Source organism: Dreissena polymorpha, chromosome 2, assembly GCF_020536995.1.
Source record: "Dreissena polymorpha isolate Duluth1 chromosome 2, UMN_Dpol_1.0, whole genome shotgun sequence".
NCBI lineage: Eukaryota > Metazoa > Mollusca > Bivalvia > Myida > Dreissenidae > Dreissena > Dreissena polymorpha.
This window is the reverse complement of record NC_068356.1, coordinates 119,039,873-119,056,643: the sequence shown is the minus strand read 5'-3', so window position 1 is coordinate 119,056,643 and position 16,771 is coordinate 119,039,873. Positions and strand designations below refer to the sequence as shown.

Below are 16,771 nucleotides of genomic sequence, written 5' to 3'. Positions count from 1 at the left end.
AGGCAAATTGAAGTCAGTGCTTTTCATCACGTTTTTCTTCAATTTGAGCAGGGACCTACACAAACAATATGTAAACGCACAACATGCACTTTCGTTATACATGTATACTATTATGTAAAAACTCCATGTCTCCATCGTGAATATATTTTTTGCGCGCAGTACGCCATCTTGATATGATCTTTTCTGAAAAATTGTTTTGAAATCCCAAAATATACAACAAAGTTGTAAACAACACGCACTCACATACACACAAAAACACGGACAATGGTAACAAGTTATGCCAAGTTATGCCCTTTCGTCATGAACCTGGCGGATGCCTAACACAAAATATTGGTGAAATATTCAAGTTCCGTTAAATAAAGTCGAGTGGCGTGATCCAAGATGAAGAATGTTTTTGGGTCTGGCCATACAAACTGCATGCACACAAACCTTGTGGTGCATGTGCTCTTTGAAGTAGGTCGGCATATGCAAAGGTGGTTGAGATATTTGATTTGAAAATATTGAGACAAAGCCCATGCAATGTAGAAACACAATAAAAGCCTGATGTTTTTTTAAAGGGGCCTTTTCACGTTTTGGTAAATTGACAAAATTAAAAAAAGTTGTTTCAGAATTGCAAATTTTCTTTATAGTTATTATATTTGTGAGGAAACAGTAATACTGAACATTTATCATGCTCTAAAATAGCCATTGTATGCATATTTTGACGTTTTAAAACCCCGAAAATTATAAAGCGTTGCCACGCGAAACGAATTAATAATTTGGAGTGTTCTGTTTTGTCGTTATAATATGTAAAACTACGAGCATTGCCTAGATAAAGTATAAAATACCTGTGGCATTGTATTCGGAAGAATGGCCGAGTGGTCTAACCCAGCAAACAATCTATATGGGACCCATGTGGGCACCTATATGGGCTGCCAACATGGGACCCAGATGGGGAGTGCAACCGGGCTCCACATGGGTCCCATCTGGGCTGCCCCATGAAAGTATATGGGGCAGCCCAGATGGGACCCATATGGAGCCCGGTTGCACTACCCATCTGGGTCCCATGTTGGCAGCCCACATGGGGCCCATATAGGTGCCCACATGGGACCCATATAGGTCCAACATGGGCATCCCTTTTACTCAATATGGGCCACATACAGGCATCCCTTTTACTCAATATGGGCTTCATACGGGTAGCCCTTTTACTCAATATGGGCTACATACGGGCAGCATTGTACTAAATAAGGGCTACAAACTGGTAGCATTGTATTCATTATGAGTACACAGAGCCTGTAAAATTTTGGACAATGCATTAATGGAAATTCAGGTTATGTTAGAAATAATATGTAGGCTGCAAACATGAAATACTGTGTGTTCAAATTGAACATCAGACAAAAGATTCTTGTACATGTACTTCCAATTTCATTTTTTTAATTGTTTTATCTATTTCTTCTTGCTGGAACAGTGATATCAAAGGGTTTAAGAGCTAAATTGCATTATCGTGCAAGAAATACAAGGTTTTTGTTAAAAGACTTAAAAATTTATTGAAGTACTCTCAACTTTTATTCACATAAAGTATTACACACATATACATGGATACATACATACATAGCTGGAGGATCCCACGTTAACTATTCTACCAGAAAATAATAAAATAATATGGTGATTCCTAACTTTTTGAATGTAACATCAGCACAAATATTTTATGTGAAGTTGCTAACGAAAACATGTTTCTATCTAATGTTCTATCCGCATGGAGTAATGTTACTCATAATCTATAAACCCGAACCAACAGTAAAACTATTTTATGGAACAATAAAGACATAACTTCAAACAATATGACGTTTTTCTATAACATTTTATATGTCGACCAGTTATACGACTATAGAATTAAGGACTTCTATTATTTTGTAATTAAATATATATTCCATATACAGAATACCTTCAAGTATTTTCCTGATGTACTACACATTACTCAAAAGCATACCCATGCAAATTAAATCTTTAACCAATACAAATAACACACCATGTGCTCAAAGAACATTCGTAGAAAACATACTTGCAAGACTAAACAAAACGAACAAAATATTTTAAAAACTACAAATTAAAAACCCTGCAGAAAAATCCAAAACTCAAATAAATGGCAAATCCTTTTTCGAGAACAAGTCCATATTATTATTTTTGATATCTTCATACATTCTAGTGTTTTTCGTAATTGCACATGATATATATATATATATATATATATGTCTTAAAACCTTCAAAAACTGGAATGCTGTTTCTTCTTTTGCAAAGGAATATATACCATTTCATTTCCAAATAAAAAAGATTGTATGCTTTCTTAGAAGATGAGCCTTAAAGGAATGGTTTAGGATCAATGGAGAAAAAACTGTCAATTACATTTACAACATTGCTTAATATATTTGATAAAAAAGCTTGAACTATGCAGCAGTCCTAGAAAAGATGGATCGTAGCTTCATCACCAAGATGCTCTTCAAACTCATCCATTTGCTCAAATGTTCCAATTGGAAGACTGATGTTCTCTGGCAGTTGCATTGGCTCGTCATCAGTAGCTGACCTAGCCAAGAGCCGCTGCAGCATCCGCTTCATTTCCCTGTTCTCGTCTCTCATTGTTTCCAACACCGTTAAAATCTGTGTAACTGCATCTGAAGACAGAGTAAACAAGAGTGCCAAACTGTCACAAGATACGCCCGTTCGGAGGTTTTGGACACCATGCTTAATGCTTGAAATGCACTAAGTGACCTCGAGACCTAGTTATTGACCCGGCATGACCCATATTTGAACTTGACCTAGATATCATTTAGATGTAACATCTGACTAAATTTGGTGAAGATCAAATGAAAACTACTTCAATTAGAGAGCGGGCACCATGCTAAATGCTTGAAATTCATTATGTGTCCGATCGTGACCTCGTTTTTGACCCGGCATGACCCATATTCGAATTTGATCTACATATCATCTAGACTCAACTTCTGACCAAATTAGGTGATGATCAGATGCAAACTACTTCAATTAGAGAGCGGACACCATGCTAAATGCTTGAAATGCACTAAGTAACCTTGTGACCTAGTTTTTGACCCGGCATGACCCATATTCGAACTTGACCTAGATATCAACTAGATGCAACTACTGACCAAGTTTGGTGAAGATCGGATGAATACAATTTGAATTAGAGTCCGGACAAAGTGGCGCCGTTGAAAATGCACTAATTGACCCTATGACCTAGTTTTTGACCCGGCATGACCCATATTCGAACTTGGCCTAGATATCAACTAGATGCAACTGCTGACCAAGTTTGGTGAAGATCGGATGAATACAATTTGAAATAGAGTCCGGACAAAGTGGCCCCTTTGAAAATGCACTTATTGACCCTATGACCTAGTTTTTGACCCGGCATGACCCATATTCGAACTTGGCCTAGATATCAACTAGATGCAACTGCTGACCAAGTTTGGTGAAGATCGGATGAATACAATTTGAATTAGAGTCCGGACAAAGTGATGCCTTCCGCCCGCCGCCCGCCGCCAAGGGGTTTCACATAATACGTCCCGTATTTTATACGGGCGTATAAAAAGACTGTACCTAAAATTATGTTGACAATAATATATATCACAGCTGGGTCGGATATTATTATATCGGATGTGTGCCGATATAACGGCGGCGGGCCCGATTTGTCCCAACAGCTGTTGTATGGCTAGGGCTGATTATAGCAACTTGCACCTATATGCCCGTCAACATCAATTTGTTTCTTTTATTAGTAGAAGTATGTATTATTATAGATCACTAAATGACTGTGTATTATATATTTTTTAAGTTGGATTATCTGTTTACATCAATTATTTATGTAATTAACTATCAGGCATTTTATAAGCAGTAATTCCAAAACTGAAATTATTTTAAGTTTAAAGTTTCAAGCACAAAAATTAGTTACTTTGTCCTATGAACTGTCTTTGGGAAGGCTCTTCAGCTGGACTTAATGGGAGTGACCGGCCTGTCATGCACTGCTGGACATTCCTTGTAAAGACGATGTTGGCAAACGAGGCGGTGGTGAATATTTTATTTTCTGAAATAAATTTGTACAATAAACATTACGAATTTAATTATTTCTTAATACACAGACTTTTTTAATATTCTGCAAATATGTGTTTAAATAATCATTAAAATTTGTCCACAGGCAAACAACCTTGGCTTGCGTGCAAGTAATCAAAGACCTATAAAAAAAACATTATATTATACGTCTTTGATGTAATACGTTCAGTGATTTTTTTGTTCAAATTTACAGCCGATTTTCGGCTGCTTCCCAATCGCAAAAAAACACGTTGTTTCCCCAAAATCTGACCAAAATTTCCCAAAAAAAGCCCAACTTACAAAAAAAAAAAAAAAAAAAAATTTTTTTTTTTTTTTTTTAAAGAAGTCTCATATAACTTAATTATGATTTCATAAATCTAGGTCTCAACTTTATTTTTTAAACATCTTACAAAATATATAACTTGAATTTAGTCATTTTTGTCCATAAATCATTCCCAAACTTGCCACTTTTATTGATTAAAAAAAATCCCAATTTGACCAGACTCCTTTTCTAGAAAACTCCCTGAAAATGCACTTAAAAACAATATCACTTCAGTAACTTATAATCCTTTTTATAATGCTTAATTTTTCCCTATTTCATGGTTTATCGCGCTATTTTTCCCAATTTCACGGTTTATCGCGCTAATTTTCCCAATTCAAAAGGCACAGGCTGTAACAAATTAAAGCAAAAAAAATCACTGACGTTTAAATTAATATTATCAATGTATGAGATAAAAGTAAATAAGTAAGATTCTCATGCATTAGCATGATTACTAATTTAGTGTTCCATTTTTTTCAGACATGCCCCTGTCTGCTATAAATAGTTTGTATTGAATTTTAGGCAGAATCAAGTTGAATAAAGCAGTTAAACTAAGAGATTGATCTATGGCGACAAACGAACGTAACGACTTACGTCGCGAAAATACATGACAAAGGCAAAGCGAATAAAGAAATCTAATAATTTGCAATTCAAATTATTAAACACACAGGCATTCATTGAAGTAACAGATAAATAAAAAATGCGTGATCAGCAATATATATCTGATTTCAAAAGAAATATATAATTACGTGTATAATATCACAATTTAACAAATTACCGTTTCGAGTGTTTTTGTTTTGAATGTTTTCGCGGGGCGGAATTAACATCTGAGCATGCGCATATTATTTAAATACTTTATTTTTCTGCGCGATTATTTAAATTAAAATAATCTCTTGAAAATAACTTCATATTAATCATAGTTTATACATTATTTAAAACAAAGCCATATCAAAAACAGAATTTTCAAAAAAATGTGCGCCCGATAGCTGATTTTGTCCTTTGTTGGGCGGCCCAAATGGGACCCATATGGGCTGCATATTATTTGCTTATGCATTGATTTTATATTTTTGGGTAAAATATTAGCAGTTGAGATCAAGTTTGTCATACATACGTTTTAAGAAATGAGTTTTTAATCAAATAAATACAAGTTTATATCTTTTTCCTGATAGCGCAATAATATGGGACCTATATGGGACCCTTAAGGGCATTCCCATATGGGCTAACCCATATAGGTCCCAAATGACTCCCATTTGGGCTTACCCATATGGGTTTGCCCAGAAACAGCCCGGTAGCTGATTTTGTTCTTTGTTGGGCGGCCCAAATGGGACCCATATGGGACCTACATGGACTGCATATTATTTGCTTATGCATTGATTTTCTTTTTTTGGGTAAAATTTTAGCAGTTTAGATCAAGTTAGTCCAGCATACTTTTCAAGAAATGAGTTTTTTATCAAATAAAAATACAAGTTTACATCTTTTTCGTGATAGCGCAATAATATGGGACCTATATGGGACCCATATCGGCATTCCCACATGGGCAAGCCCATATAGCTCCCAAATGACTCCCATATGGGATCCGTATGGGGCCCATATGGGCCGCATATTATTTGCTTATGCATTGATTTTCTATTTTTGGGTAAAATATAAGCAGTTTAGATCAAGTTAGTCTTACATACGTTTTAAGAAATGAGTATTTAATCAAATAAATACAAGTTTACATATTTTTCCCGATAGCGCAATAATATGGGACCCTTGTGGGCATTCCCATATGGGCTAGCCCATATTGGTCCCAAATGACTGCCATATGGGCTTACCCATATGGGTTTGCCCAGAAACAGCCCATATGGGACCCATATGTGCATGTTTGCTGGGAAGTGGCAGACTTTTTACTCCAGGACTTCAGGGGTCAGTGGATCGATACCTGCTGAGGGTTACTTCTTTTTCTTTTTTTCGGCGTAAGCTGTATTAAGCCAGCTTTTCACCCTGACTTGACCTTTGTAAGTGTCCAATAATACTCAAATAAAATTTCCCGCGGCTAGGTACGAATGAATACACTTCATTTATTCCATTGGCTAATTTGAGTATAACACCAGAACATTGGAAACATATCCGCGTCTTTGAAACACTGTTTTACTGCATGAAACAATTTTATCTCTAATGAAAAGGCTCAATAGATAGAACAGTTTTACAATCAATTTTCGACATAAATACAGTTTGTGCGTTGACCTTTTATTTTCAGAGAATTACCAGCGCAAAAGCGTTTATACTAAAGGCTATGTTGTCATATTTAGTACTTACTTGCATTGCATTTCCACCCGCGAGGTTTCGGGTCAATTCGCGGCCATTTGTGAAAGTCAGAGTTTATATACAGTTCATCACCGGAGTTCGCAGAAGGGGTGGCGATCATTGTGTTACACCGGTCTTACTGACAATAACGTAGTGACTGAAATGCATTGCATTCCAATCCGCAAGGTATCAAAGGTCAGTTTGCGGTCAGTAGCAGAAATCTTTATATAAACGCCGTCTCGTAAACTTTGTGCACTTGAAGTCTGTTTTGATCAGAAAGATACTAAATAATGATATTCGGCGATATTATTGTGGTATGTCAATCATCGATTTTTAATATGGTTTCAACATTTGCATGATAAGGACCAATTTTGATAAAATTAATTAGAAATATTTATCCATTTAGACCAGTTTATTAAGCATGAGCACAATAATTCGCTATACTATAATTATGCAATTAAATAAGATTCGAGTATTGCCAGCTGACCTATATGCACTCGTTTATTTTCATGTTTCTTGTGTTTTTCTATTCTGTAAATATAGATATCTGAGTAATAATATCACATAAAGCAAAATAAGCCACGAAATCTGGCGCAACACCCCGTAATTGATTTGCTAATGATGTAGCTAAGAACTGCGCAGAAAAAAGGCATCCGCTACTTTTTATCTCATAGAGATAACTTTTGATCGTTCATAAACATCGACCACAATCAACGCCGTATATCTTTTTTTAAAGATATTTCTTGTTAATTTTATTCTAGATTTTTTCTGTCCTGAGCTTTTTGTACCCAATATTTACATTTATCAATATAAAGCATTTAATGACAAACTTCAAAGCATGCCAAAATCTGTGAAAAGGCCCCTTTAAAAGAGATTTTTCTTTTTACTTCTATGACATTTTTTTTACCTTTTGTCTTTTTTGTTGTGGAGACAACGCATACTGAACTTGGTCAAAGAGAGATAACTGCATGAAGGGAAGTCACTGTGAGTCGACAACTATAAATATAGAGCTGTGTTGATATCGAAAGATGTCGGTCAACCAATGAAAACACGTGTGGTTAAAGTAAAAGTGCTGGTGTTGAAAACACGCGATGCCATGTAAATAAAAGAATACCGTTTAATTTAATAAATATTTTTAAAATGGGATTATGTTCTAAGGTGTGTTCAAGTTTTCTCGGTGACGTTTTGGTATGGATCACACGAATAGCTGGTCTATCTGCAGTTGTTGGTAAGCACGCGGTTTCAGATTTGTACAGTAGTAACAGTGCTCTGTCACATAATTCGACCCCTATATATTTCGACCCAAAAGGCCTGGAATAAAAATAGAAATATGATTTAAAAGAAAACTATTTATAGAAGTATGAATGAAATTATTATTCAAAGTAGCATGGATGGTCTTGCTTATTTAATGGTTAAAAACAATTCTCTGTCAAAACCTTTATTATTTTTTCGACACGTAAATTCACAAGCAACCTAACACATTGCATACAAATATTATACCCATGTGGTGCTATGTTTTAGTATTTGAGTTTAATATTAACGTGTAATTTATTAATTTCAGCATGTTGGGGTGTTGCTGCGGAAGTGTTATACTATGGACATTACTTAGGATATGTACTTTTGTGAGTTATATTTCTTTCACTACTACATTAATCATTATATACACCTGTCAAGGGTTGAATGTTAAGACTCTTGTATCTGCTTAACATTTCGCTACAAATTGGACACACCTTTGTGGTTGTGTGAAATGTTTTATAAAGACTTCCGTGGCAAGATATGTTAGAATTATGCCACTGTCTTCATAATAGCCTAACCAGGGGTCACATCCACTTTAATCAAGTTGCAAGTTCAAAGTCACAATTAAAGGTCAAAGGTAAAGTAAGTGAAATCAATTGAGTATTTGTCCATTCTTAACCTGAAAAAGGGCTTACCTTTGTGCTAATTTATTTCTTGATTGAACCACAAGTATTGGGCGTGTGGCCAAGTCACTTTAACACTACCAATATGTCATAAAACAACTTTTTTCATAAAAAAAAATCAATAAAAAAATCTGTTATAACATATATATATATATATTATATATCAGATTTATATATATTTTTTTATGAAAAAAGTTGTTTTATGACATATTGATAGTGTTAAAGTGACTTGGCCAAACGCCCAATACCTGTGGATTGAACCTGGTACATTGGTAATACTAATATATAGATCTACTGTCTTTTCAATAAACAATTTTATATAAGAAAAAACTGTTGTAGACAAATTTTAATGTTAGCATATACAAATTTTAATGTTTATAGCATGCTTTCTCTTTTTTAGAGCAATTGCTGTTGTATTGACACCACTTGAAGTTGTGTTTGGAATAAACTATTGTGTACAGCTGTGTTGTAGGTAAGGTAGTGGTTCTGTATGTACCGGTATATGGTCTTCATGTATGTACCGGTATATGGTCTTCACACTTATATATTTAAATCACTACAAATATCATTATTCTTTCATAGGACCAGATAAAAAATGCAATAGTGTGACTATACAAATCATTAATTACTTGTAGCTGGAATATCATTTCACCAGCCCTGGGTTGTTGGGCATATTGTTAGCGAGAAGACAATGTATGTATCAGCAAAAATTAGTATGCTGTGACATTTTAATAACATATTGTCAATATGGTATATTATTCTAGCAGTTAAACTTATTTTCCAAATACAAAAAGGATTGTTATGTATGGTTACATTCTGAAAAAAACACTATTTATTTAAGTCATTTTACCAGCATGACCAGATTTGTATGCTTACCATAGTTTATTTGACAATGTACTGTTCTAGAAAACAAACAATAAGCAAGTATTTTAGTTTTTAATTTAAAAATTGACATTTGAAATATGGAAAAAAGCTTTGTCTATTCTCTTACAGTGTAGATACTGCATGTCGTAGATGTTGGGACTGTGTTTTATGGCTTGACGACTGGAAAAAGGCCACACTTTACCTAGTTCTGGCCGTGCCATGCTTTGTGCAGCCTGGGGAAGTTAGGCTTGCAGTTATAGTCGGTAAATCTCATCCATACTTTGACACAATACTGATGGATATTAAAATAATTTGACAGAAATACAATGCATCATAATAAGACATGTTGCATGTAACACTTGTTTCCCTACCTCAAAGTCAAGGTCAAACTTATAGTTGAAAGGTCAAATTGGGCTATAAAACTCCTTTTTTGGACTTAAACTTGGTCATTCGTCTTGCTATTTAATTTTTTTTATCAGTAATGTCCTCCATGAGGAAACTGAATTTTGTTTTTGAAACCTGTCTGCCTATATGAGAGGTCAATGTCTCAATTAAAGGTCAAAGTTCAAACTTGGCCATGAAACAGCTTGTTCAGACTGTAACCTTGTCATCATGCAATTTTAAAATATATTAAATGTATCAAAATAGCTACCACGAGGAGAGGGGAGTGTCGCATGTATAACCTGGCGCATTGCCTTAAAGGTTAAGATCACATTTAGAGGTCAAAAGTCAAAATTGGCTGTAACAAATATTCTTTTGTGTGATGTTAGAGTTTAGAGACACACCGGTAAGTGGAATTTGGTGGCATATCAGTGCCTGCCCTGTGAGCAAATGTCTTGCTCAAACGCTATTACCTAAAACTACATTATGTAGTAACTGTTGGAGTATGAGTATGATATTTATGATTTTAAATTTGAAAAATAAAAATAACCCAGAAATGTTGTAATTGTAATTATGCATTTCATATTATGGTAATTTCTAATAATGAATCGTTAACATTTATTGCTTATTCTTGTAACAAATGGTAATTTTTTCTTCTTGTTTTTCAGGAATTATGTTAATATTCAGCAGCGTTCTTTATTTACTAAAAACTTTTAAGACGAGAGCAGACAATGAAAGAAAGACTTTAGCACAAACACCTTCATATGATAAGTGAGTATAATGTCAAATGTTGCTTGAATAAGAGGACAAACAGAACTTGTATATGACACAAATCATGATGGTAATTCTATCATATTCATTGTCATATTGATATGACATTGTTTAGTAAGCTGAAATTTTGAGGTACCTCGTAACCATACTAGTACTTAGAAACATGTAGTAATTTTTTTCCATATTTGTCTGTAAATTAATGTTTATAATTACTGGTAATAAGATTTACAACATTTAGGGAAAATGCTGTGAAACTCAATATACTTACACAGTTTTAATTTAATTTTATTTATATTGTCTTTGTTGTACAGTATCTAACAGTTTATTCATATTCTAAATCGTAATATTGTAAAGTTTTTGACTGAGGATTCATCATTAAAACAATGTTATAATTTTGCAGTTATTTTCAGAGTAACTCTTGTTCATGTCCAGTTTCTATGACATTCTCATGTTGCTGAAGTATTCCTATCCCAGTGATTTTTTTTGCTCAAATTTACAGCCGATTTTCAGCCGCTTCCCAATCGCAAAAAAACACGTTTTTTCCCAAAAATCTGACCAAAATTTCCCAAAAAAAGCCCAACTTCCAAAAAAAAAAAAAAAAAAAAAATTTATTTTTATTATTTTTTTTTTTTTTAGAAAGAAGTCTCATATAACTTAATTATGATTTCATAAATCTAGGTCTCAACTTTATTTTTTAAACATCTTACAAAATATATAACTTGAATTTAGTCATTTTTGTCCATAAATCATTCCCAAACTTGCCACTTTTATTGATTTAAAAAAATCCCAATTTGACCAGACTCCTTTTCTAGAAAACTCCCTGAACATGCACTTAAAAACAATATCACTTCTGTTACTTATAATCCTATTTATAATGCTTAATTTTTCCCAATTTCATGGTTTATCGCGCTATTTTTCCCAATTTCACGGTTTATCGCGCTAATTTTTCCCAATTCAAAAGGCACAGGCTGTAACAAATTAAAGCAAAAAAAATCACTGTATCTACCCTCTTGCAGCTTCTTTACATTGCTCTCAATCTCGACACTGTGCCCATTATGTCATCCGCCCCCTTACTGTAATTCTAACTCCCACTTGCTATCACATGCATGTTGCATCAGAAAGGAATTCGTGTTACATAAGACACAATCAATAGATCACTCAATAGCCCATTTGTTTTGCAAGTTGACATCAATATTTCATCATAATTTGTATTTCAAGTGCCGTGTGTGCATGAACATTTATTTCATGAGTATTATTTATTATGCCCCCCTTCGAAGAAGAGGGGGTATATTGTTTTGCTCTTGTCGGTCCGTCGGTAGGTCGGTTTGTCCGTCCGTCCACCAGATGGTTTCCGGATGATAACTCAAGAAAGCTTAGGCCTAGGATCATGAAACTTCATAGGTACATTGATCATGACTGGCAGATGACCCCTATTGATTTTCAGGTCACTAGATCAAAGGTCAAGGTCACAGTGACTCGAAATAGTAAAATGGTTTCCGGATGATAACTCAAGAACGCTTAGGCCTAGGATCACGAAACTTCATAGGTAGATTGATCATGACTGGCAGATGACCCCTATTGATTTTCAGGTCACTAGGTCAAAGGTCAAGGTCACAGTGACTCAAATAGTAAAATTGTTTCCGGATGATAACTCAAGAATGCTTAGGCCTAGGATCATGAAACTTCATAGGTAGATTGATCATGACTGGCAGATGATTGCTATAGATTTTCAGGTCACTAGGTCAAAGGTCAAGGTCACAGTGACTCGAAATATTAAAATGGTTTCCGGATGATAACTCAAGAATTCTTAGGCCTAGGATCATGAAACTTCATAGGTAGATTGATCATCACTGGCAGATGACCCCTATAGATTTTCAGGTCACAAGGTCAAAGGTCAAGGTCACAGTGGTTCTGAATAGTAAAATGGTTTCCGGATGATAACTCAAGAATGCTTACGCCTAGGATCATGAAACTTCATAGGTACATTGATCATGACTGGCAGATGACCCCTATTGATTTTCAGGTCACTAGGTCAAAGGTCAAGGTCACAGTGACTCGAAACAGTAAAATGGTTTGCGGATGATAACTTAAGAATGCTTACGCCTAGGATCATGAAACTTCATAGGAACATTGATCATGACTGGCAGATGACCCCTATTGATTTTCAGGTCACTAGGTCAAAGGTCAAGGTCACAAGTTACTTGAAACAGTAAAATGATTTCCGGATGATAACTCAAGAATGCTTACGCCTAGGATCATGAAACTTCATAGGTACATTGAAAATGACTGGCAGATGACCCCTATTGATTTTCAGGTCAAAGGTCAAGGTCACAGTGACTCGAAATAGTAAAATGGTTTCCAGATGATAACTCAAGAATGCTTACGCCTAGGATCATGAAACTTCATAGGTACATTGATCATGACTGGCAGATGACCCCTATTAATTTTAAGGTCACTTAGTCAAAGGTCAAGATCACAGTGACTCAAAACAGTAAAATGGTTTCCTGATGATAACTCAAGAATAATTAGGCCTAAGATCATGAAACTTCATAGGTACATTGATCATCACTGGCAGATGACCCCTACTGATTTTCAGGTCACTATGTCAAAGGTCAAGGTCACGGTGACAAAAACCGTATTCACACAATGGCTGCCACTACAACTGACAGCCCATATAGGGGGCATGTATGTTTTACAAACAGCCCTTGTTGATATTGAAATAAAACTTATCTGGGAGTTATGTTCTAATTACGTGAAAGGTAGTGTGAAACCTAATCTGTAATCTTTTATCGACTTTATTTGCTCTGGTTATTTGCTCGGAATGTTGTCTTCAGATTTGAAGAAGTTCATGAAGAAGTTGATTTAGACGACGATGATGATGACGATGCTGGTGGTGTGATAACTAATCCTGGCACTATATCAATATCAATGGACAATGACATTGGAGACCAACAGGAAATTCTCGAGGTCTGATTGAAGTCAAGACTGGGTGTCAAGCAAGAGAAAGAAATGTCAGATGTGAGCGGGAGCTTTGAAAGTTCATCCCGGTGATGTGATTACTGCCTGAAGATTAAAACGCATGACCCAGCAGCATATAGTGTGACAACATATATAATGTAGCTGATCTACTCTACCTGGTAATTTTAATTTATTGGTTGTATTTTTTAAGAAACTTGTACCAATATCATCATTTAGAGTTCAAAACTAAACTTTTTTACTTTGTTTGAAGACTTGTTAACCAGGTTTTCCGAAGGAAAAAACTGGTTATTAGATTGGCAAATGTCGGTGGGCGGGCTGGCGGGTGGGGGGAACAAGCTTGTCTGGGCCATAACTTTGTCGTTGATTGTGAGATTTTAAAATCTTTGGCACATTTGTTCACCATCATGAGATGGTGTGTCGCACGAAAGAATTACGTCAATATCTCCAAGGTCAAGGTCGCCACTACTAAATATAGATTTATTTTGAAACAAAGGGGGTAATAATAAACAATCAGTTCAGTTTGAGTTGTCTCCCTTTATCAGATATTTTTTTTCAAATTTAAAACCTGGTTTTGTAACAATTTTGTCCCTTGTTTTTAACATAGATTGGTTTATGATGGATACATAATTTATTGTCATTCTTATTTTAAAAGAATACGGTAGCTCAAGTTTGATCATATAGTTTCCTTAAAGCTGAAGAACACCAATGTGTTTTTTAGTATTACATACATTAAAATGCATTGAGATACATGTACAGTAATAATTCAATAAAAAATCACACTTAATGTTATTGGGAGTCTAAGACCTTTCAGGATTAAACAACACTCCAACATGCTTCATGTGATTACTTAGAAAATTTTCTGGAATCATATTTATGAATTATTACAACCTAATTGTGTTGATGTCTTTTTTATCAGTGTTTCCTATTTATTTATTTAGTTGTTTGATGGTTGTTGAGTGCCTCGCATGTGTGCCTTCAACGTTCTTTATTTCAAATTAGAATAGTAATTGGTGTGTTTATCTTGAAAGAGAAAAGTATCTGTGTCACTGAGAAGGTTTCATTGGATATTCTTTACCCACTTACATAACTCTGTGTTTTTCTGGTTTTGCGCTTAAATTTTTAATCACCATGATGCATGTTATTGTCTTTGTTTGTAAATTGTAGCAATTTAATTGTAAATGAATAGAAATTACCGCCAAGTACCTTACCTTTTTACATACAATCTTGTTGGGAACACTGTAAGTTATTCATAAATTGCTTTGGTATATTAAATCTTCAGTAGATATTAGCATATTTGTTTGTAAAGTGCTTAATTTATTGTTGTTATTGCAATATAGAATTAGAACACTGGCATAATTATTTGTGTTCATTTTAAAGTTACACTTTTATACTAGAAGAGATCTGTTTATTGTACTTTCACAAAAGAATCTGGTTTTTGTTGTCTTACAATGTTTATTCATTTATTTCTCTAATGCATGAATCTCCAAGTGTATTTTTAGCTCAACTTTTATATATGAAATATATATAGTGGAGCTACCCTACTCAACCCGGTGTTGGGGTTCCCGTTAGCGTTAGTGTGCAAATGTTAAAGTTTGCGTACAACCCCAAATATTTTCAATGTTCCTTGACATATTGCTTTCATAATTTGCATACTTCTTTACCAACATGACCCCAAGCTATTAACAAGAGCAGACGACTATATCAAGCATTTTGTTAGAATTATAGCCCTTTTTTCACTTAGAATATGCATATTTTTGATAAATCTATGTTAAAGTTTGCGTACCACCTCAAATATTTTCAATGTCCCTTGACATATTGCTTTCATATTTTTCAAACTTCTTTACTAACATGAACCCAATCTATAAACAAGACAACTGTATCAAGCATTTTGTAAGAATTATGGCCCTGTTTCCATTTACAATATGCATATTACTTTAGTTACATTGCCATAACTTCTTTATTTATGATCAGATTTTATTAATACATGTACTTTGACAAAATAACACTTACCTGAATACCACAATGGATTCCACCTCAACAATACCCTACGCCCCAACCCAGAATCCCTGCCCCCCCCCCCCCCCCCCCCTCCCTCTCAAAAAAATAAAATAAAATATTTTTGCTATTTTTATTTTTGAAAGATCATCTAATAAATGACCACACCCCACATTATACCCCCCTCTCAACCCCCCTACCCCCCCCCCCAATTTTTTTTCCCTTTTTTATTTATTTACTTTCCACCCAAGCTATTGCTGTCAAACTTGAAATCAAATCTATTTATTTTGTTTTATGTCTTTACAAATGTTCAATAGATTGTGGAAAATATACCTGAACTATTACCTTGACCTTATTGATTAATTTGAACAATTACCCCATGATGGCTTTCGTTATACTGTCAAGCACTCGAATAGTCGAGCGCCCTGTCCTCTGGCAGCTCTTGTTTAATAAGTACATTCTATATATGAAAATATGGTTTGTAAGATGTGTTTTGCTAGTTTTGCACAATTCTGTTCAAATTGTTTATGCAGCTTTTGAAAAAGGAGGATTATGGCAGTCTACGTGTGTGAGTGTCCAGATGTTAGACTGAATATTCCTGTCCCACCATAACTTTGCTGTATATTGATGTACATGTATCTTTAACTTTGCTCAATTTAAAAATTGATAAAACTACATGTTGCATGTAATATAAGTCCCCCGAGGTTAAAGGTCAAGGTCAAATTTTGCCTTAACACTGCTGAATTTTGTTTTGTCTCAGCCATAGCTTTGCCATACATTGATGGATTTGTAAATAACTTTGCACGCATGTAAACCATCATAATACGACATGTCCTGTGTAACACCTGTCTCCCTATGATAAAGATCAAGATCACATTTTGACTTTTATGGTTAGATTAGGCATTAAAATCTTTTGAAAATTCCTGTCTCATCCATACCTTTTCCATGTACTGATGGATTTCATAAATTCTGGCAATAATGTAAACCATCATAAGACATCATGTTGCGTGTAACTCCCATCTATCTACCTAACTTCGATGTATTTAAAAATAACTTGCCTCACGTGTGTCATGTGTTACACCTGTCTCCCTACCTTAAAGGTCAAGGTCACAATTATGGGTCAAAGGTTAGGGAATCTGTGTCTTGTCTGTCTAATAACTAGAAAAATTGCAAATGCCAGTTTGCT

The 16,771-nt window shown here is 34.7% G+C and overlaps 1 protein-coding gene across 1 annotated transcript; it reads left to right on the top strand.

The window, feature by feature from the left end:
• Positions 1-7,691: 7,691 nt before the first annotated feature.
• On the top strand, positions 7,692-15,653 carry LOC127868735 (uncharacterized). Its single transcript, XM_052410763.1, has 6 exons — positions 7,692-7,904; positions 8,238-8,298; positions 8,996-9,067; positions 9,589-9,722; positions 10,509-10,611; positions 13,446-15,653. Exons 1-6 carry the CDS (start codon positions 7,817-7,819, stop codon positions 13,582-13,584), a joined length of 597 nt encoding a protein of 198 aa, XP_052266723.1. The 5' UTR covers positions 7,692-7,816; the 3' UTR covers positions 13,585-15,653.
• The last annotated feature ends 1,118 nt before the right edge of the window (positions 15,654-16,771 follow it).